We start from the raw sequence: 20,159 nt of genomic DNA, 5'->3' as shown, positions 1-20,159 counted from the left end.
ACAAGAGCCCACAGCAGTGATGCCCTCAGTGCCTCCTGTCAGGAGGTATGTGATGTCCACGTGTCTCACTACTCAACGCCTTTTATTTCTAATGGCACTTTCTGTTGAAGAGCTGGCTCTCACCTTTTACCGGCTGTGACTCTGTCAGGATTCCGCAGCCGAGAACCAGACCCTGGCAGCAGCTGCTCCTGGAGGCCCGGCACGGAGGTGTGCAGAGCTGCTGGGGCTATGGGTTCTCTGGGCATAGGACCCCATTTTTTCTGAATTGAAGGGAGCTACAGGTGTAAATAAGCACCCTAGACTTTCTGTCCCATTGCAAATAAAAGCCGCCTTCATTTGGCTGCACAATCCTGCAGCTCGGCTTGGGCGGGTAGATGCAGGGCCGGGGGGAGGGGGGGGTGGTGTTATCCCAACACCCTGCCTGCCTCCAGCTGCTTGGTTCCCTCCTCAGGCCACAGCACCAGGTTGCTAAGGCATCGAGGGAGGTCATTCTCTAGCGTCCTCTCTCTGTAGAAGCTAACAGCTACTTTAAAAGTCTTTCTTTCTCTCGGAAGAGAGTTCTCTCCCCTGTTCAGGCTGTTTAGAGCAGCTAAGTGCTGGCTTCCGGAGGAGCCTGGAACAGAGACCTCACTTGAACGCCTCCCTAGAGGCCTCCCCTGCCTCCCCAAGCCCATCACTTGCCTTCAACCTGCCAACACGCCTGGCATCCCCGGGCCACTGCCCTCCCTGAGAGAGAAGGGATTTCAGTGGCCTCCCTCCTGTGACGGGGTGGGGTGTGCCTCTCCTGGACCAGCCCCTGCCCCAGGAGCGCCAGTGGAAGGTTCCAGATGCAAAGTCGCTTGCAGCTCTTTCGTCCGAGGATTCTGGTCTGCGGTGGACGTTAGGGTCACCTGTGCTCTGCCTCAGTTTTTGTTGAACTGGTTGGGAATCGGAGAGCACAAATGGAGCAGGCCTTGGGGGCCTTGGCAGTGGGAGGGGTCAGGGTTTAGGGGCTCTGTCCTTCGAAGGGACATGACTGCTGTTTCTCAGAGTGACTGGTTTAGCAGCTTGACCAATGCATTTCTATAAAGATGGCTGTTTATCAAATCAGTTTCAGCCTTCATAATTATCAAGCGAGCCATGGGTGGCTGCTTGGAGGGAGGGAATAACCAAGTGATTTTTTTAAAAAGTATATTTTTATTGACTTCAGAGAGGAAGGGAGAGGGTGAGAGAGATAGAAACATCAATGGTGAGAGAGAATCATTGATCGGCTGCCTCCTGCATGCCTCCCACTGGGGATCGAGACCCTGGCTGGACTCGAACCCGGAACCCTTCAGGTCATAGGCTGACGCTCTATCCACTGAGCCAAACCAGCCAGGGCCCAAGTGATTTTTAAGATGAGTCCTTCCAAGGTAAATGAAGGGAGTGTGTGGTACTTAAGGTAAATGAAGGGAGTGCGTGGATAGCTAAGAATTAGGCGAAGTGCTGAGCAGGTTTCTCCCACTTCTCCACTCGGCGCCCTGTGGCTGCTGCTCCACAAGAAGGCGTGGGAGGGTGGGAAGGGCAGGAGCCAGACGGTCACGGAGGAGAGTCCTGGATGGGTTCGCAAGGCTGCGTGAGCCCTTCTGAGCGAGTCAGGCTAGGGAAGCCTGGGTGGTGGGAGCAGGGGAAATGGAGCCACTTCTGCTTCCTTCCCAGGGGCGCTCAGAGCCCCAGCCCCAGAACTGTGAGGAGGGCCCTGCAGCCGGCTTGCGGGTCAGCCCGCGAGAAGCTGTTGCCCGCCTCCTGGACGTGACTGCACTTCCATCCCGTCATCTCCTCTCTCCTTCAGCTCCGTGTTCATGCTGAGCTTCTACCTGACCTGTTTTGTGCTGCTGACCTTGGTGGTATTTGTGTCCGTGATCTACTCCTGCGTGAAGGTGAGTCTGGCTGGCACCTGAGCCGCACCCCCTTCCTTGCCTCCATCTTCCCTTCCGTCCCCGCCCACTGACGGGCCCTCCCAGCAGCCTAATGGCCCCACTCCGGATCGGGGCGTGTGGTGCGGGGTCACAGCTTTCGGCTGGCCCAGGCCGCAGGCTGGACTGAGGGGGTGGTCGGTCCGTGGAGTCTCGTTTGTATTGACTGTGCAATCAGCCTTCATAGGTCTTTGCAACAAGAAGATGGTGTCGCCCCCTCTCTTGTCTGTCCCTCGGTGTCTGGCGGGTGGAGGAAGGGCACCTAGCACAGTGCCTGGCATGAAGCAGTGGTCAGATATTTGCTGAAAGGATGGGTGTGGAAGGGACCTCTCGCCACCCTCCTCAGTGTCCCCGTGGGCTCTGGAATGGGCCCTGGAGGGGACCAAGGAGATGATGGCTTTGGAGCTGCTCATTGTATAGACGAGAAGGAGGCGCAGAGTGGTGAGTGGTTCAGTCAGGGCCACACAGCGGGTAACGTGGGCACGAGGCCCTGTCCTGTGTTTCCCTCTCACGCCTTCTCTGGGGCGTGCTGTGCCCACCAGCCAGCTGTGTCCTGGGAGGGACCTGGCCACAGGCCGTTCGGGTCCATTGTAGCAAGTACAGGTTCCTGTTTGCCTTACCCACCAAGTCTGGCTCTTCTTTTCCTTCCAGTGGACTCAGAATTCCCTGGGTGGAGGGGCCAGTCGGTCCCAGAGAGCCCTCTGTGCCCAGGCAGGGAACAGCCCCTCCAGCTTCTGCCTGGGCTACTTCTCTGCTCCTCCTGACACTCGCTCAGAGCCACGCCCCTGGGCTGGGGTGGGGTGGGCCAGGCCCTGCCATCACCCTGCACACTCCTCAGTGGGCACATGTCCTTCCGGAAAGGGTCTTTCATGAGGGTGTTAACTGTTTCATCACCTGATAGCAAGGTCTTGGTGGACTGACTGTCAGAACCGGAAGGCCTTGGGAATGATCTGGCGTGGTGCAGCCCTCCCTGAGCAAGTGCCCCTGAGCAGGTGCCCAGGGAGGTGCCCCTGAAGTGGATGCCCAGGGAGGCGCAGGCGGGCTGGGTCACTTGGCACGTGGAGCCATGTTGGAAGCCGGTGGCTTCGCTGCATCACAGGCTCATCCTGGTTCCCTGTCCCTCCACTGGTTCTCCCTCAAGGCTCTACGTTCAGCCACCTCCTGCCTTGGGTCCTCTCTTTCATTGTCAAGCCTTCCCCACCCCCAGCCTGCTAGTTCCCCAGTGGGAGCCCCACTTTCTTCATCTCACGGCTGTAAGAGCACCCCACATACTCACAGGAGGCAAAAGGTGGAGGCAGCCCCGTGTCCATCAGCCGGTGGACAGGTAAGCCGAGTGGTATATGTGTACAATGGAACATTACCTGCCCATAGAAAGCAGTGATGTGCTGACACATGCTACAACATGGCTGAACCTTGTGGACATCATGCTAAGTGAGAGAAGCCAGACACAAAAGAACATATATTGCATGATTCCACTTATATGAAATATCTAGAACAGGCAAATTCATCGAGACAGGAAGTAGATTACAGGACACCAGGGGTCGGAAGGAGGGGGGTGGGGAGTTACTGGCCAGTGGTACAGTTTCTGTTTGGGGTGATGAAGGGGTTTTGGAAAGAGATGGCAGTGGTGATTGCCCAACATGGTGCATGTAATTAATGCCACTGAATCGTGCACTTAAGATGACTAACATGGCATATTTTATGTCATTTATATTTTACCACAATAAAAAGAGTCAAAACAATCTTTTAAAAAAAGTACATGATAGCTAAAAGGGCCTCTTAAACATTTGTTCTGAACCCCAAAAGGATCTCTTTATCAGCTGAGGCAAAGTCATTGTTTGAGGCACGTGTGTAGTCTATGGAAGCCAGACCAAAGCTACCTGTGGGCTACAGTACTTAGACCACAAGAGATTTCCCTCTTTCCTCCTAGCTGCTTGGGTAGATCTGGGCTACACGGATTTCACTGGATCTGTGTTCCCCATCTGCATGTGCCTCTGATGGTGCGGGAGGAAGAGGAGTTAGGGGAGGAGGAAAAGAGGGGAGCCCGTTCGTATCCGCACCACCCCTACTTCCCAGCCCTCCTTCTCCCCCGCCTGCACTGGCCATTTTGAGTTAGTGCTTTGGTCTAGTGAATTCTTTTCACCCCTGTTCACGGTTATTCATGGGGAGCATTCCTGCCTCCTCTGTTTTATTGACTCTACCTAGTCTGTAATCACTGCCACACTCAGCTTGTTCTCCGATCCTGCATCCAGCCCTGTGGTCTTTCTGATGCTTCTGAGGAGACCCAGTTTCCTCGAGGGGAGGATGGCTGGTGGAATGCCCACCTCCTCACCCCCAGGTGGTCCCCCACCAGCCCCGCCCTCCAACCAGGGTGACCACTCTTCCATCTTGCAAATAGAGCTTCTGTAAACACTGTTTAGGAAAAAATCCTCTGGCCTGTCAAGTCTGGAACCTGCTGAGCTGGGCCAGGAGCGGAACTCACTCTGACACCAACCCTGGGTCCCATGCTTCCCTCCCAGCTCTCGACAAGCTGTCCTCTCAGCGTTTGTTTCTGGGAAGTAGACCCCAACCTGAGAAGTCGTAGGTGGAACAGACCCCTCTTTTGTTTCGTTATTTTCCTCTCCGCTTTCACGTTGCCCGTTGGCTGTCTGCCCCCCAGAAGTGAGACATAAAGGGGCAGTTCTCCCTGTTGGGGTGCACACGGGCAGCCTGGCCCTCCCTCCTGATGCAGGATGTGGGCCTGGCACTAGCACAGTCGCACCTGCCTGCAGGCGGACTGACAGCGCTGATTCGATCACCTTTGCAGGTGTTTGCGGCGAAGCTGATGGACTAGAATTTTCAGTGTCGCTCTGCTTTCCCTCTGAGCACATTTGCCCGTTACCAGAGCTCAGTGGTCATCGCATCCCACGGGTTCTCAGCCTCGGCTGGTGGCTTTTCCCTGAGATGCAGCAGCTCCTCCCGTACCCCGCCCGGTACAGGCGCCGCAGAGACAAAACCAAGCAGTTCCGTCAGACGTGCTTCTTCCTCCATTTTATTGACGTTCCCATTTCCCCCAGACAATGTGGGCTTACTTTCCCAATTCGTCCATATTGTAACCCTTTTGAAGAGAAGAGTGTGAAGAAAGTGGCGGCTGAATTGGTGGTCGTCCGGGCTCCGCCAGGGAGCCATTCCCGCTCCTTCCTGCTGGGCGATTTCCCTTCCTACTCGCTGAGGGCTGTGGTCGCCTTGCCACTGGGTTTGTCTTATCTCTTCCTGACCAGCATGGCCCAGTTCACACACAGCCCCAGCTGGCTCTCGGAGGCTCATTTGATGCCTTGGTCTTCATCTTGTCCTGAAGTCCTGGTCTCATTTCCAGAGCACATCGGCTGCCCCCCTGAGCCCACTGTCTCTGGGGTGCCTTGCCCTGAGGATCACCACTGAACACTTCCTTCTGGTGATGCTGCCTTGTCTGAACCTGCACACGGCACTCTCCTCTTCCCTTGGCATCCGTGCCACCCTGGGCCCGCTGCTGCTCCTCTTAGAGGGCCATCCTAAATCCCTCCCGCCATCACACATGGTCCACAGCCTCAGAGAATTTCAGATCGGAAGGGGCTTGAGTAGTGAGGCAGCCCTGACACCCCCCTGAGGCTGGACTCCCTCTATCATAACCCAGCGAGGCATGGGCCAGCCTCTGCTTGGTCACTTCCAGGTCGGTGATCGAGCTCACATCTCCTGAACGCAGTCTCCGCCCCCCCCCCCCCCCCACCCCCGTCCCCACCCTTTCCTCCTTGGCCAGCTCTGACTGTCCCATCCCTCTCCCTGTGGCTTCCATCCCATCTTCTGTGAAGTAGCCCAGGCCTGCCCCTGACAGTGCCGCCACTTTAGCCACCACCCAAATGGGTAGGAGAGGGTGGCTCCCTCCTTTCCCCACAGGTGGATCTGGGTCCCTGCCTTCACTGAGGCTCATTAGCACATCCTTTCCTGAAGGCCAGACTCCTGCCCTGCAGTTTGGGACTTGGGTACAGAGAGGCCAGGAGGAGTACTCAGCCACATACTTCTCTGCACATGTGTGTATGTGTGCACACGTGCATGCATGTGTGTCTATCTCCCTCATCCTCCAGGCCGCTGGTTCCTTCTTAGTTTGCATCCTACCGACCCCTGGGACTTGGATGTCTGAGCTTTTAGGCTCTGTCCGCTCTGTACAGTCTCCACAAGCCTCTTCTCTCCCCACAGCCTGAAGGAGGCTAAGTCTCACCTGGCTGGCTGTCCTCACCACCCTCCACCTGACTGCCGCCCACAGTGTCTAACACAGGGTCTTACGACTCTACCCCTCCCCTCTTAAGTATCTTCTGTCCTTAGGATTCCCACACTCACCTCCCCACCACTATGCTCAGGGCCACCTTCTGTCTGTTAGGGAGAGGATGTTGGCAGACACATGTTCACCGATATTTGAGTCAGGAAGTCTAGGTCCAGATCCCAGCTGTGCCACTTGAGCTGTGCTTCCTGAGCCTCTAGGTCAGTGGTCCTCAACCTTCCTAATGCCGCGACCCTTTAATACAGTTATTCATGTTGTGATGACCCCCAACCATAAAATTATTTTTGTTGCTACTTCATAACTGTAATTTTGCTACTGCTATGAATCGTAATGTAAATATCTGATATGCAGGATGTATTTTCATTGTCACAAATTGAACATAATTAAAGCATAGTGATTAATCACAAAAACAATATGTAATGATATATGTGTTTTCCGATGGTCTTAGGCGACCCCTGTGAAAGGGTCGTTTGACCCCCAAAGGGGTCGCGACCCACAGGTTGGTGACCCACAGGTTGAGAATCGCTGCTCTAGGTGGTTTTTATTGCATCGACTTGGCCGGTGAAGAAAATAGGTTCAGAGAGGTTAATAAGGCTGCTTTCCCAGTTCCTGGAGCTTGGAGGCGGTACAGCTGGGATTTAAATCCCATGTCTGACGGAACCGGGGGACCTTTCTCAGTGAAGCCGAGACTGAGAAACCGTGGGAATGCGATGACCACTGAGATCTGGTAAAGGGAAAATGTTCTCAGAGGGAAAGCAGAGCGACACTGAAAATCGATGGGAACCAGGCGCCAGGGAAGTTATCAATTTGCCTGGAGACTTTCAGAGTGGCCAGGATCAAAACTGTCCCTCACCCAGCAGGACTTATTAATTATGTCCCCGCTCCTGTATTTATATTACATTGATTTGAGTTCATTAGACTGGGAATGTACTGGTTTGGAATTTGTTTCATTGATCCTTTTTCTGAGCTCTGATTGGGAGCAAGCTTTGAGCAGCTAGTTTGCACAGACACAATGTCCTGCCGTAAAAATGCCCTCTTGGGTCTGCCTGCAGCCCTGCAAGGGGACTCTGAGCCGTGTGAAGTTTTGTCATCCACACTGTAGTTATTAGTAAAGGTGGAAATTAGGCTCAACATGTTGATGAACTTTTCAATTACAGGAGATGAGGTACTCTATAAACCAGGGCAGGATGGCACATCTTTTGCAGATTTCAAAAAGCAGCAATTCCTGGGTTCTGGTTGAGGTTTTTAAAGTCAAGAGTGGATCTTTTGAAAGGGTGACAAGGATGTTGGCCTGTAGCAAGCCAGTGCACTAAGACTCAATCATTCATTAGATGTTAGAATGATATTCTGGATTGGTTTTCTTTTTAAGCCTGCAGTTCTTCTCCTAGCCTCTGGGTGGCCCCTGTGGGGCTCCTGGTCCCCCTTGACTAGGCAGCCCATGGGCATATCCTGCTCTGATCCTTGGTGATTGCAGAATAATGAAGGAAACCCTTCAGTTGATGGATAGGGTGATCAGAACTAAAACAATTTAAGCAACATGGGTGGGGGTGGGATGGAATGGCAAAATTTGAATCAGGCAAAGATTAGAAACCATCTGTCACATCATTTCAGAGTGAGATGCTGATGCCAGTGCCAAACTGCTTCCCCCAGCTGTGAAACCCCAAATTCCTTTAATAGGAAACAAGGACCTTCATTTTTACTGGCAACATACCTCTTTAGAATGCAAATATTAACTAAATTTTCTATTGAATTTAACAGCTTACACGGCACTTTCCAATGCATCATTTCCTTGCGTCTTCTTAGCCACCTTGAAGATATTCCCTACTTACTGACGAGGAAACTGAGGCTCAGTCCTTCCCCACTTCCCCAGAACCAGACAGCTAGTAAGAGGCTGAGCAGGATTTTTATTAAATGCTTTATTGAAATATAATTCACATACCATAAAATCCACTTTATAAAGGTGGCTGGAATTGTAATTTAGTAGTTTCTGGTATATTCATTAAGTTGTGCAACTATCATCACTATCTAAATGCCAGAACATTGTCATCACCCCCCAAAGAAACCCCACACCTGTCAGCAGTCACTGCACGTCCCCTGCTTTCCACGGCCACAGCCACCTCTAATCTACTTTCTGTCTCTGTGAATTGGCCTGTCCTGGACATCCTATATAATAAACGGCTAATATGCAAATCGACCGAATGGAGGAACAACGCTATGATGCGCACTGACCACCAGGGGGCAAATGCTCAACACAAGAGCTGCCCCCTGGTGGTCAGTGCACTCCCACAGGGGGAGCGCCGCTCAGCCACAAGCCGGGTTGATGGCTGGCGAGCGCAGCTGCGGTGGCAGGAGTCTCTCCCGCCTCCATGGCAGTGCTAAGGATGTCCAACTGTAGCTTAAGCCCACTCCCCGCAGGCAGACATCCCCCCCAAGGTCTCCCGGTCAGTCAGACATCTCCCCTGAGGGCTCCTGGACTGTGAATGGGCGCAGGCCGGGCTGAGGGACTCTCCCCTACCCCCCCACCCCCAAGTGCACAAATGTCATGCACCAGGCCTCTAGTTTTGTATAAATGTAATCATACGGCATGTGGCCTTTTGAAATTGGTCTTATTTACTTAGCATCATATTTTGAAGGTTCATCCATGCCATACCATCATGTAACAGCCCTTTATTTCTTTTTATGGCCAAACAATATTCCTTTGTGTGGCTGTATCACATTTGTTGATCCCTTCATCAAACTGATGGGCTCTTGGGCAGTTTCCATTCCCCCGGGTCTGCCGGCTTCTTCTTAGTCTAGGCTGGTTGGGAGATGCGGAGGACATGGTGGACAAGGCCAACTGTGTCAGACTTGCTGGGACCCAATCCTATAATTACCAAAACCACTGTGGGTCTCTTAGTGCACGTACAGTTTGTCTAGTTGAAGGGAATACGGGGAGGGTTGGGCGAGGGAAATGGCAGATCCATGAGCGTCCTGCTGAAAAAGGCTCCCTGAACTCACTGGTCCGTGGCCCACCCTCCTGCTCACAGGCTGCTCTGCCCCTTCTCACCAGCTCTCCCCCTTCCTCCACACGCCGGACCTCATCTCTTTCTTCTGAGGAGCCTTCTGACCCTCTGTGACTCCTCAGCCGCCACCTACTGTCCCTCCCTGTTTGTAACTCCCAGAATTCACAGTGGGTACCAGTGCTTTTCCCTCTGCTTCCCTGTTGGAGTCGAGATAGCATCTTTCCTTCTTCCTTCCATCCTGCTTCTCTCACCTGTAAGGTCCCGGTAGACCCGCCCTGGCCAGCTGCACAACCTGGACTGTGGGCCCGGAAGCAGCGGTGCCAGGCAGGAGGCTCACACACCGGAGTGCGTCTCAGGCCTGCGTCAGCTGGCCAGAGACAAAGGTGACAGGAGATCTGGCTCTATGGCAGTTTGTGGCGTGCCCACTGAATTCTGTTCTGTGTGGGTTTCTCTCTCCTCCCCCCGCCCCCCCCCCCAGCTCTTCCCAGGCCCCCTGCAGACCCTCTCCAGGAAGATCGTGCGGTCTAAGATGAACAGCACCCTGGTCGGGGTGTTCACCATCACCCTGGTGTTCCTGTCGGCTTTTGTCAACATGGTGGGTGGTTCCACCTCTCCGGCCCCATTGGGTGAAACCGGGGGAGCCCTGCCCCCCTTGAGCATGGGCTGGAAGGAGAGTTTCCCCCAGACCCTGGAGTTCTCCCTCCCGGGAAGTCTTCTTTGGGTCCCACCTCAGGCCTGGGATCAGGTTAACTCCTAAAGCCGCTCCCGGTCTCTGGAAGTCCCCAGGGAATGTATGGGAGCCCCGCCCTGGGCGCAGGCACTGCCAGGTCCTCAGCCTCTTCCAGGCTCCTCTCCTGTCCCGGGTCGGGATCAGACTGCACCCAAGACGGAGAGTGAACAGGAGCCCACTGCCCTGTGGGGATGGGCCGCCCTGGCCTGGCTCACCGCTGACTCTCCTCCCCGCCCCCAGTTCATGTGCAACTCCCAGGACCTGTTCGGCTGCCTGGCAGATGAACACAACGTCAGCACCAGCCAGGTCAACGCGTGCCATGTGGTGGAGTCCGCCTTCAACTACAGCCTGGGGGATGAGCAGGGCTTCTGCAACAGCCCCTGGCCCAACTGCAACTTCCCCGAGGTACCGGGCTGGAGGGGCGGGTGCAGATGGAGAGCCTCCTGTCCCCCCGCCTCCCCCCCCGCCCCGCCATCTCTGCCAAGAGCTGCTCTGAGGGACAGTCAGGGGCTTCAAGGTCACTGCCCTTTCAGTGACCTCATTCCCTCGATCTCTCTCACTCCGCGTGCCAGACACAGTGAAGGAGGCCAGCCTCCTCAACGCAACAGTAACACCAGCAATAGCCCAGCCCTGCTCACACAGTACTCACCACCGCGAGGCACTGTGCTGAGTGCGTTACAGACACTTACTCTTGTCATCTTCACAGCAGCCCTGTGACACAGATGCGGTTATTACCTCCTCTATGCAAATGAACCGAGGCACAGGCAGCTTACATAAGTTCCTCAAGGTCACGCAGGTCGTAAGAGGCAGAGCCAGGCTCCTACCCAGCTCATCTGGCTCCCGAGTTCGTGCTCTGAGCCCGGGGGTGGAGCTGTTTCTGGACCCTCGGCTTGGGCAGGACCCAAGGCTGCCTCTGGAGAACCCGGCCAAGCCCCTGCTGTGGGTCAGAGAGCAGGGGCACAGGGAAGTCACCCCTGCAAAGTGTACAGTTCAGTAGCTATTAGCATAGTCACACGCTTGTGCAGCCATCATCATGATCTGATTTTAGAACATTTCCGTCACCCCGAGAAGAAATGGTGTACCTGTAGCTTATTGGGTTTAACAATGACGTGTGTTAAATGCCTGTGGTCCGTGAGCTGCTCCAGTCACCTCACTGCGTTTTCTTGGGGAGCAGTTTGCAAGGGAGCAGCAGGCCAGGTTTCCAACGCAGGGCATCGCCTCCATGTACTGGGTGATTCCCACACCTCAGTTCCCATTTCATATGAAGCCTGTAAGATGATGACAGTTTTGCCTTTTCCTGGGGAGAGGGTCCAAGCATTCATTCAAGTCCCAAGGGGCCCATGGCTCACAAGGCCCAGAACTGCAGTGCGGACCCCTGGGCGGCCACAGTGGCCTCTCTCCCGTCCCTGGAAGGGAGCCTGGCCTGCCCTGCGGCACAGACAGGGCAAGGGAAACTCAGTGAGGAGCCGGACTCCACGATGCTCCCTAGACCAGGGCTTCCCCTCCTCCTGTCCCGGGGCTCAGGCCAAGGGCTCCCTCTCCCTGGGCGGCCACGCTCCTCAGGCACCTGGGGGGGCAGGCCTAGGCCTCGCAGCCACCGCCCTCCTCTCCTGCCTCTGTTCCTTCTCACATCTGGACAAGAGCCCACGGAGCTGCTGCCTGAGGGCTATTTGCTGAGAAGCTGTTTCTGGTCTCGCACTTGTCCCTTGGTGTCCTCCAGGGAAGACGCGGAGGAGTGGGGGACAGGGCAGGGCAGAGCCTGTTGTAGCTCCCCGTTTTCTGGAGATGGGTGGTCCAGCTGTCAGTCTTCGGTCCTCACCAGTGCCACCAGCTTCAGCCTGCTTATCCCTGCTGGCTACATGCTCCAGGGCTGACCCACCCCACATGGCTGTTCTGAGTCACAAACCCTAAGGCCCTTGGGCAGCCCAGCATTAAGCCTTCGCCTCCTGGTTGTCTGGACTCTGGGTCCCAGTGGCAGTCCAGGCTGCTCTTGGTGGCCCCTCCCCATCCCTCAAGGACGGGCTTATTATCCTTGGGCTGAATTAACTGGGTCTGCCTCCCTACTCCTTCCTCTGCCCCTGTTCCTGGTGGTGACTTGAGGCTGGTCCCTCCCCTTTCGATCACAGGGGTCCTCTGCAGTCCCTCTCGGGGTTCCTGAAGGCCTGAGGAGTCAGGAAGTCCAACCTGGGGGCAACCTCACTGCCAGCCACCGCCTTTTGGCCTCCAGCCAAGGCAGAGGCAGTGAATAGCGAGTCCCAATGTCTGACTCAGAAATAATGATGCTAAATTTGAAAGCAAGAACAAAATAATAGATGCTGGCATGTCTGGGATTAGCACTGCGGACGGCAGAGCAGAAGGGGCCTCTGCGTCTACCTGAGTCAGCCCCTCGGTTGTCTGAGAAACTGAGGCTCGGAAGCCAGAAGACACTCCCCCAGAGTAAATCGTACAGGGCCACCGCCCCTGGTCTGAAGCCTGCCAGGGCGGGTATATTTTGGACTTCCGAACTCTTCAGATTTTAAGAGGTTTCCTCACACCCCCAGTGCAGTGTGAGTAGCAGCTGATAGTGAAACATGCTAATATTTCTGCAGCAAAGTGTATGAATAGTCGCAGGAAGCAGGATAAAGATGAGAGTTAACGGCACATCAGGTGGGTCAGGTTGCCACCACATCAGTTAGGAAAACATGTTCAGTTTTTAGAGCTTTGGATTTAAAGCTGCAAATCGGGAGTTTGGGACCTGTGATCCCCACAGTTATTGGGGGTGCAGGGCACTGCCCCAAATCACCTCATCTCGGGTCATCGTCACCGTGTGCCCATGAGATAGGGGATTTTGCAAACAGGGAAACAGGTTTAGAGAGATTGAGTACATGGTCCAAGTCACACAAACAGTGCATCGTGAATCAGGATGTAACTCAAGTCGGCCTGAGCCTGGAGCTGTGCTCTAACCATGGGCGCTGCTGACAGTGCTGGTCAAACCCAGCCTGGAGGGAGCCCCATCTCCTGGTTCCTCATCAGGGCCCTTCACGTCACACCACAGGTTTGCATCAGCAGAAATATCCCCAGGCGCGGCTTCCCTGAGGCGGGCTCAGGCTGGATGGACGCTGGGGGACGGGGCCCGGCGGGGGCGGGGCCTGAGGGGCGGGCCGGCCGCTGAGGCCTGCTGCTCTCTCTCCCTAGTACTTCACCTACAGCGTGCTGCTTAGCCTGCTGGCCTGCTCCGTGTTCCTGCAAATCAGCTGCATTGGGAAGCTGGTGCTTATGCTGGCCATCGAGCTCATATACGTGCTCGTCGTCGAGGTGCCCGGTGTGACGCTCTTTGACAATGCCGACCTTCTGGTCACCGCCAATGCCATGTAGGTGGCACCCTCCTCAGGCCCCCACTGGGTCTGGGCATTGCAGAAAGGTGGGAAGAGCAGGAGTCTGGGCCCTGGGCTGGGGGCGGGGGGGGGGGGGGGTCCTGTGGCTCTGACCACCTAGTTTCTCTCCGTTTCTCCCTTTCCCAGAAGCACAGTGGCCTCGGGGTGGCTGGCCCCACGGTTCCCTCCAGTTTCCTACTCAGCCCTGCCCTTGGGCCTCAGATAATTGTCCCTGACATTTCCAGGGCAGCTTCGGAGGAGCTGTTTTCACTCCAGCTTCCTGTGCACCCTGTGCCCAGGGGTCGAGGTCACAGGGCTGGCTAGCAAGGTCTTTGGGAGCAGAGGAAGGGCCTCTGTGTTCATGGACCCTGCGTCCTGTCCCACCTGGCGGCAGGCCCTTGGACATTCATGACCACTTTCCATCCCCACCAAGTAGGCCGTGCTGCCAGGGACGTTGGGTGGTTTGTGCCCGGCTCAGAGGCTCCTGCTTGTGATGGCGAGTGGTGAAGTCCCACGGTCCGGGGGACGGGGGGTGTGGGACGCAGGGCCCCAGGCTCTCTAGCTGGCCGTCAGCCTGGCCACAGAGCGGCAGATGTCCGATTACTGAGGGGCAAGATCTCTCTCTAGCTTTGGGTCAAGTTGAGTTTCAGTCTCAGCCTCAGATACACGTGAGCCTCATTATTTCTCCCAGTAAAGTGGGAATAATAATGCCCACAGTCATAAAATGTGTGTAAAGTGTAGTATGATATGCAGGACACATCCCCCCGCCCAATGCGCACTCAGGAAGCACGAAGAATGTGAGTGGCAGGCCCGTCCCCTGAGGAAATGCGGCAGGCTGTGCTCTCTGAGCCAGGGGAGGCCCTTAATCCCCAAGGACGCCCTCGGCCTGCCGTGCTGTGGGCACCCAGCTAGCAGTGAGGTACCGGCACTGCTTGTGAAGAGGGTATCACCTGGAGGACGAAGGTGTAACGAAGGACCTAAGTCAGATTCAAGGAAGAGCTTCTGGTGGCTGCGTGGGGCTGTGGGCAGATGGCGGGGAGACCCTGCAGCGTTGGGAGCAGGGCCGGCTGCAGCCCTGAGAGGAGGAGAGGACAGTGGTCTGGGCCTTTCTACCCCTGGGTCAGGTGGGAGTGGGATCTTTGCCTCTTCTTTCTTAGCGGCTCCTCCCTCTCCTCCCCTCTCCTAGCCTCCCCTTCCTCCCCTCCCCTCTCCTTCTCTCCCTCCCCTCCCCTCCCCTCTTCTCTCCTCTCCTGCTGAAGTAGCAGCAGAGAATGGAGGTCATTTCTGGGCTGGGAGACCCTGACTTGGCTCTAGGCCATCACTGTCCAATAGATGAATAATTCAAACTACAGATGTAATTCAGAATTTCCTAGTAGCTGTATTAGCAAGGCCCCATGCAGTAGCCACACACTGGCACTCAGTACTCCTTTAAGCTCAGTAGCCCCATGTGGACAGTGGCGAACATCCTGGATGGTGCAAAGGGCTGGGCTGGGAGAGGTGGATACGCCTGGGTCCCCAGGGTCCCAGGTAAAGGCTGGGTAGTGTGTGGTCATGGCGCCCAGATGCTAGGTGGTACTGGGCTTTCTGCAACCCTCCCATCCTGAGAGCTTCCCTGGATCAGGAGGGGTGCTGGGGTGGGGGCGAAGGAGCACTAGCAGTGGGAGTAGCAGTATTGGATTTGGGGGTCAGAGCAGGGTGGGGGCACAGCAGGGTGGGTGGACACAGCAAGGTGGGGGGACAGCAGGGTGGGGGGCAGGGCAGGGTGGGGGAACAGCAGAGTGGAGGGATACAGCAGGGTGGGGGGCAGTTCAAGGTGGGGACACAGCAGGGTGGGGGATACAGCAGGCACTGAGCTGCCCTCCCCACTTCTGTTCACAGAGACTTCAACAACAACGGGACCTCCCAGTGGTGAGTTGATGTTCTCTCTCTCTCTCTCTCTCTCTCTCTCTCTCTCTCTCTCTGAGTTCTCAGAGAGGGCCTCTCCCTCCCTTCGCACAGAGCAGCGGGGCCAGCAGAGAAGGCAGAGGGGCCCAGGTGGGAGGGGGCTTTGTGGCAGGTGGGCCCTCCCCTCCCTCCTATCAAGGGGGCCCCATTGGGTAGATGCCCCCCCTTTTTATGATCCCACCACCCCAAGGTGATCTGTAGACTCGGGCCGGGGCCTCGGGTCCTACAGGCCATTCCACAGGCTTCACCTTGAAGCGTTCAGCCTCAGGCTCTTCCCCAGGGGCATGTGTCCACCCACAGGCCTAGAAGGACAGGAACCAGTGCCCCCTCCGCCCCCCGGTGTGGGGTTAGGCCCTGCATCGAGCTGCATTTGAGATTTGAGCTCTTTGCTGGCACAGGGAGCAGGGTTTGGGATAGCTGCTTTTATTAAGAGTGTTCTTTTTAATGTTAACAGAAATATAATTAGATAGTAATTAGCACTTTTGGAGTTGCTACTGTTAGGTACAAAGGATTTGTATATAACATTTTTAATTTTTATCACAAGTTTGAAATGTGGGCATTGTTACTCCACCTTACAGATTAGGAGACTAAGGTTCAGGGAGGTTAAGAAACTTGCCCAAGGCTGCCCAGAGATGGTCCGTGTGGCCTGCCTTGCTCCCTTGTTACTGTGCCCACGGCCCCTGTCTTGTCCACTAAGAGACCTGAGATGTGCACGTACCCTTACCCAAGGGCCGCCTTCGTCCTCGGACGTGGCCAGGGGGAAGGTCCCCAGGGGGTCAGGAGCCGGGAGAGGAGCCATGGTCGCTGAGCTGCAGGCGTGGGGGGCTGGGATGGGCTTCCATCTGGAAGGCTGGCAGAGGCACACCTCAGGCCACATTTGAGCAGGAGGTGAGGAAAGGGAGGCCACACAGTGGGAGGAAGACGAAAGGCCTGAGGGGCCCCGGAGCCTGCATGAGGTGCCAGGGCTTCTACCTCCTGCCTGCAGCCCTGAGCACTCGACCAAGGTGGCGCTGAAGGTGGTGACGCCCATCATCATCTCAGTCTTCGTGCTGGCCCTGTACCTGCACGCCCAGCAGGTGGAGTCCACCGCCCGCCTTGACTTCCTCTGGAAACTGCAGGTGGGTGGCCCTGGGGCTAGAACTGGGGTGGGGGAGGCACTCAGGCCTCACGGCACTTTGTGAGTGAGCAGCCCATCACCGGGGCTCGGCTGGGTCTTGGTGCTGCACTGACCAGGTGTCCTGCTCAGGCCTTGTCCCAACAGACCAGCACCCCACGTCCCCGCTGGTCTGCTCCCTGCTCTCTGGGGCCAGGAGGCAAAACCCTAGAACTTATTCCAGCCAAACCCACTCTGGCCAGTGCTGGGCTTGGATGGGCCCAGGAGATTTGCTCTTGTCACAAATACTGTGAGCATTTAGAGTTGTGTCGACAGAACAAGCTGTGGTGGGAGCAGCAAGGAGGGTGGGTGGGAAGAGTGGCAGGAGGAGAGTAGGGGCACACAGCCCTGTGTCCCGGAGGCCTTAGTGCAGGAGCCTGGCTGGGTGCAGAAGGAAGAGGGCTTAATGTGACCAGAACTGAGCCTGAAGATTCTCCAGGGGGGATGAATGGAAGGGGCATCAAAGACCATCCACCGGAAGCTCGGCCAAGTGGCTGTGCCCTGGCCCTGGTGAAAGGTGTCTCAGAAAGGGGCAGCACTGGGTGCTGGGTGCCCAAGTGGTGCTGAAGTCCACCAGTGTCCTGCCTCCAGGCTTCGTGCCCTGCACCCTGAGGGACCCACCTGCGGGAGGGGGCGCTGCTGGGCCACTCACAGGGCGCTCTAGGTGCAGGCAGCGGCTCTGGTTACCTGGCCGACCGCCTGCAAAGGTCCAGGAGAGGGCGCCCAAGGGCACTCACAGTGCACAAGCCTGGTGTGTGCAGGTGGCCTCTGCCCTGTTATTCCGGCCCAGCTCTTGCGGGACATGGCATAGCTCCGTCTCTTTGTCTCCCCTGGCCTGGCTCCTATGTCCCGACCACTTCTCCAGCTCATCTGCAACTGGTTAGGCCTCCTCCGTCCTCATTAACATCGAGATTGAAGTCTTCCGGCCGGGGCAGGAGCCCTGGAATTTCACTGGGTGCTGAGGGAAGATGGAGTACCTGGTTGCCCTGCTGCTGGGTGTTTTGCGTGAGGTCTGGGTGAGGTTTCCACTGAGGTCTCCAGTGAGGACACCCTGAAGTTGGGGGAACAAGTTTTGCATGGGAATGGCCCTCAGAAGCCCTGGATGGGGAGGGGGACCTCAGGGATAAGGCTGCAGTGGCTCTTCTGTTCTGCAGAGAGGGGCCGGGGGCCTCCATGGGCCCCTGGTCTGAGGCCCGCCCTCATGCCCAGTCCCCATTCCCTCAGCCCTGGACTGCAGCCCAGCCCTGCAGTGGTGCTGAGCGTCTGGGGAGGTTTGGGGACCAGGCTGTTCTCAATCACCCCTCAGCGTGTCTGCAGCCCCAGAGACACGTGTCATTAATGTTTCCCTCCACACAGGAGAGACACAAGCAGACACAGGTTGATTCCACTTATTCTCCCTGACCTCCTCCGGCCCCACAGCTATGCTCCCCCCACCTTTTTTATCTTTTGGGGGGGAGTAAGTTTTAAAAAATAATTTAAAACCTACAGAAAACTTACAAGAACAGCATAGAGAACTCCACAGTCTCTTCATCAGATTCCCTAACCATTTTTTCTGCATTTGCTCAATTGCCCCACCCCCACCCTTCTGACATGATGCCCCATCACCCCCAAATTTTTTGATGTCCACCTTCAAAAAGCAAAGACACTCCATCATCACCCCACCCAACCTCCCAGTCAGGAAATCAACACTGGAGCAGCTTCATCCCACCCACAAAGCCCATTTGAATTTTGCCAGGGGTCCCAGTTCTTTTAATTTTTTTTCCTAATGAGTATACAGCCATCATTGAATCCATAGAAAGAGGAAGTGCCGGGGTCCAGCCCCAGCGGTCCAGGGGTTCCCTAAGGTATGGACAGAGTCGGCAAAGAATGAAGGACACGGAGACAGCGTTCAGATGATCAGCATAGCCAGGTTCTCTCTTTATTCTAGGTGGATCTTCCTGTGCCTGGCTGAGGCCACAGAGATCCAGAGGCAAGCTGAGCCTTTATTTTATAGTCAGAGGTAAACAAGGTAGTGGTTACCATAGTTACCCTGTTCTTGTGAGTTTCACTTGTTTTGGCAGCACTTGCTGCAGCTCCCTCAGCCCATTAGCTTCCCAGATAAGATCTAAGAAGCATAGTGGTAAGGTTAGGCCTAATTGTGCTAAGAGGTCTGTGCCCTCTAAGCTGGGAGTTGTTTGTGACTTTGCCAACAGGTCAGTCTGAGGCAAGAGGGAGAGGGAGGGAGGTAGGGAGGGAGGGAGGGGGGGAGAGAGAGAGAGAGAGAGAGAGAGAGAGAGAGAGAGAGAGAGAGAGAGAGAAACATCAATCAGTTCCTCCACACACAGGCCCTGACCAGGCCTTTGGTGTACTGGATGATGCTCCAACCACTGAGTCACACTGGCCAGGGCAGTGGTCCCAGTTCTAACCCAGGATTCTTTGCATTTCGTTCATGTCTTCTCAGTCTTTCCTGGCTTCTCAGTCCTTGCCAGTCTTAAAGAGATCCTTGTGCTGTGACCCTCAGATGTTGACATTTCTCATGTCCAGACTCAGGTCACACCTTCTTGGAGGCAAATCATGGAAATGACGCTGCTCCTTCTCAGTGCATCACACTGGGGATTCCACTGTGCTGACCTGCCCCCTCCCTGGTGACGTTAACCTTGATCACCACTCAGTGGGCGACTGCCGGATTTCTCCACTGTCAGAATGCCGAATTCTCTTCTGCATTCAGTTAGCGCTTTGTGGAAAGATTCTGACAGTACACCAATGTTCTGATCCTCAGCAAACCTCCACCCACCAGTCCCAGCATCCACCGCGCCTCCTGCCTGCCTGGCCGTGATGACACACGTCCGTCCTTCCTCCCACTGTGAACCGGCATCCTGCTATCAGGAAGCACTTCCTCCCCACTCACTTAGTCACTCATTTATCTGTATCAGCATGGACTCATGGCTTCCTTCCCATTCAGTGGGCTTCACTCTGCTCCTCTCATTACTTTAATGCTTGAATTCTCCGGGGCCTGTGAGTGTCCTCAAGTTGGCTTCTGTGTTTGGACACGTCTCCATCATTCTTGGAGCATTTGCTGACTTCCTGGCACAAGCCGATGTCTCAGGCTCATCACGTACTTCCCCTGCTCCAGCCCAGCAGTCAGGGATTTCTTCAGAGAGCCCCAGTTCTCTGTAGTGGAGAATGGTACTTAGAAACCAAGATCGGGGGCTCCGTGTGCTGTGTTCTAGGTCCTCTCTGTGGACAAAGCTAGGAAATACATGTTAGTGTATATGAACATATAAATAAAAGTACGTATAGACATATGAATACCACCCCAGTATCTCTCTGTTGATATGTAAAACCATGACCTTATACCATTTTTAGTGCAACACCTCAGGCTTCTTTCGAGCCTTCCTTCCTCCACGCTTAAAAACACCATCTCTGCACGTGAGAGACCCAGTGCCCATTGCCTTGTGGAGATTTACTCCTTTGCTCCATGGAGCCAACCTCCCAACGCCTTCAGCCCCCCTCTCTGCCCCGCCACGCCCCTCCCCTCTTCACCACCTGTGGTGTGTGTGCTGGGCGTGCCACCTGTGGCGCCCATCCTCTGACCCCTGCTTCCTCAGGCACAAGGGCTCTGCACACGGCAGGGAGGGGGGAGAGGAGGTTGGAAGGGAAATGGCTGGGTCTCTCCTCCCATTTTGAAAACAATTAAGAAGGCCTGTGCACAGATGTGTGAGTGCGAGGGCGATTGTCAGCCTCTCTCCCTGGAAGCTCTCCCACAGGCT

The 20,159-nt window shown here is 55.6% G+C and overlaps 1 protein-coding gene across 4 annotated transcripts in view; it reads left to right on the top strand.

Moving 5' to 3' along the window:
- The window catches only part of ADCY5 (adenylate cyclase 5), a 152,045-nt gene that overhangs the window by 124,410 nt on the left and 7,476 nt on the right, over positions 1–20,159 (top strand). For all 4 annotated transcript variants that reach the window (XM_036351105.1, XM_036351106.1, XM_036351104.1 and 1 more), the window contains 6 exons: positions 1,811–1,898; positions 9,709–9,825; positions 10,201–10,365; positions 13,135–13,310; positions 15,192–15,221; positions 16,243–16,375. In XM_036351105.1, the coding sequence (XP_036206998.1) occupies positions 1,811–1,898; positions 9,709–9,825; positions 10,201–10,365; positions 13,135–13,310; positions 15,192–15,221; positions 16,243–16,375 (709 nt within the window). The remainder of the gene's footprint in view (positions 1–1,810; positions 1,899–9,708; positions 9,826–10,200; positions 10,366–13,134; positions 13,311–15,191; positions 15,222–16,242; positions 16,376–20,159) is intronic.

Source organism: Myotis myotis, unplaced genomic scaffold, assembly GCF_014108235.1.
Source record: "Myotis myotis isolate mMyoMyo1 unplaced genomic scaffold, mMyoMyo1.p scaffold_m19_p_2, whole genome shotgun sequence".
NCBI classification, from domain to species: domain Eukaryota; kingdom Metazoa; phylum Chordata; class Mammalia; order Chiroptera; family Vespertilionidae; genus Myotis; species Myotis myotis.
This window is presented reverse-complemented; position numbering and strand designations above follow the sequence as displayed.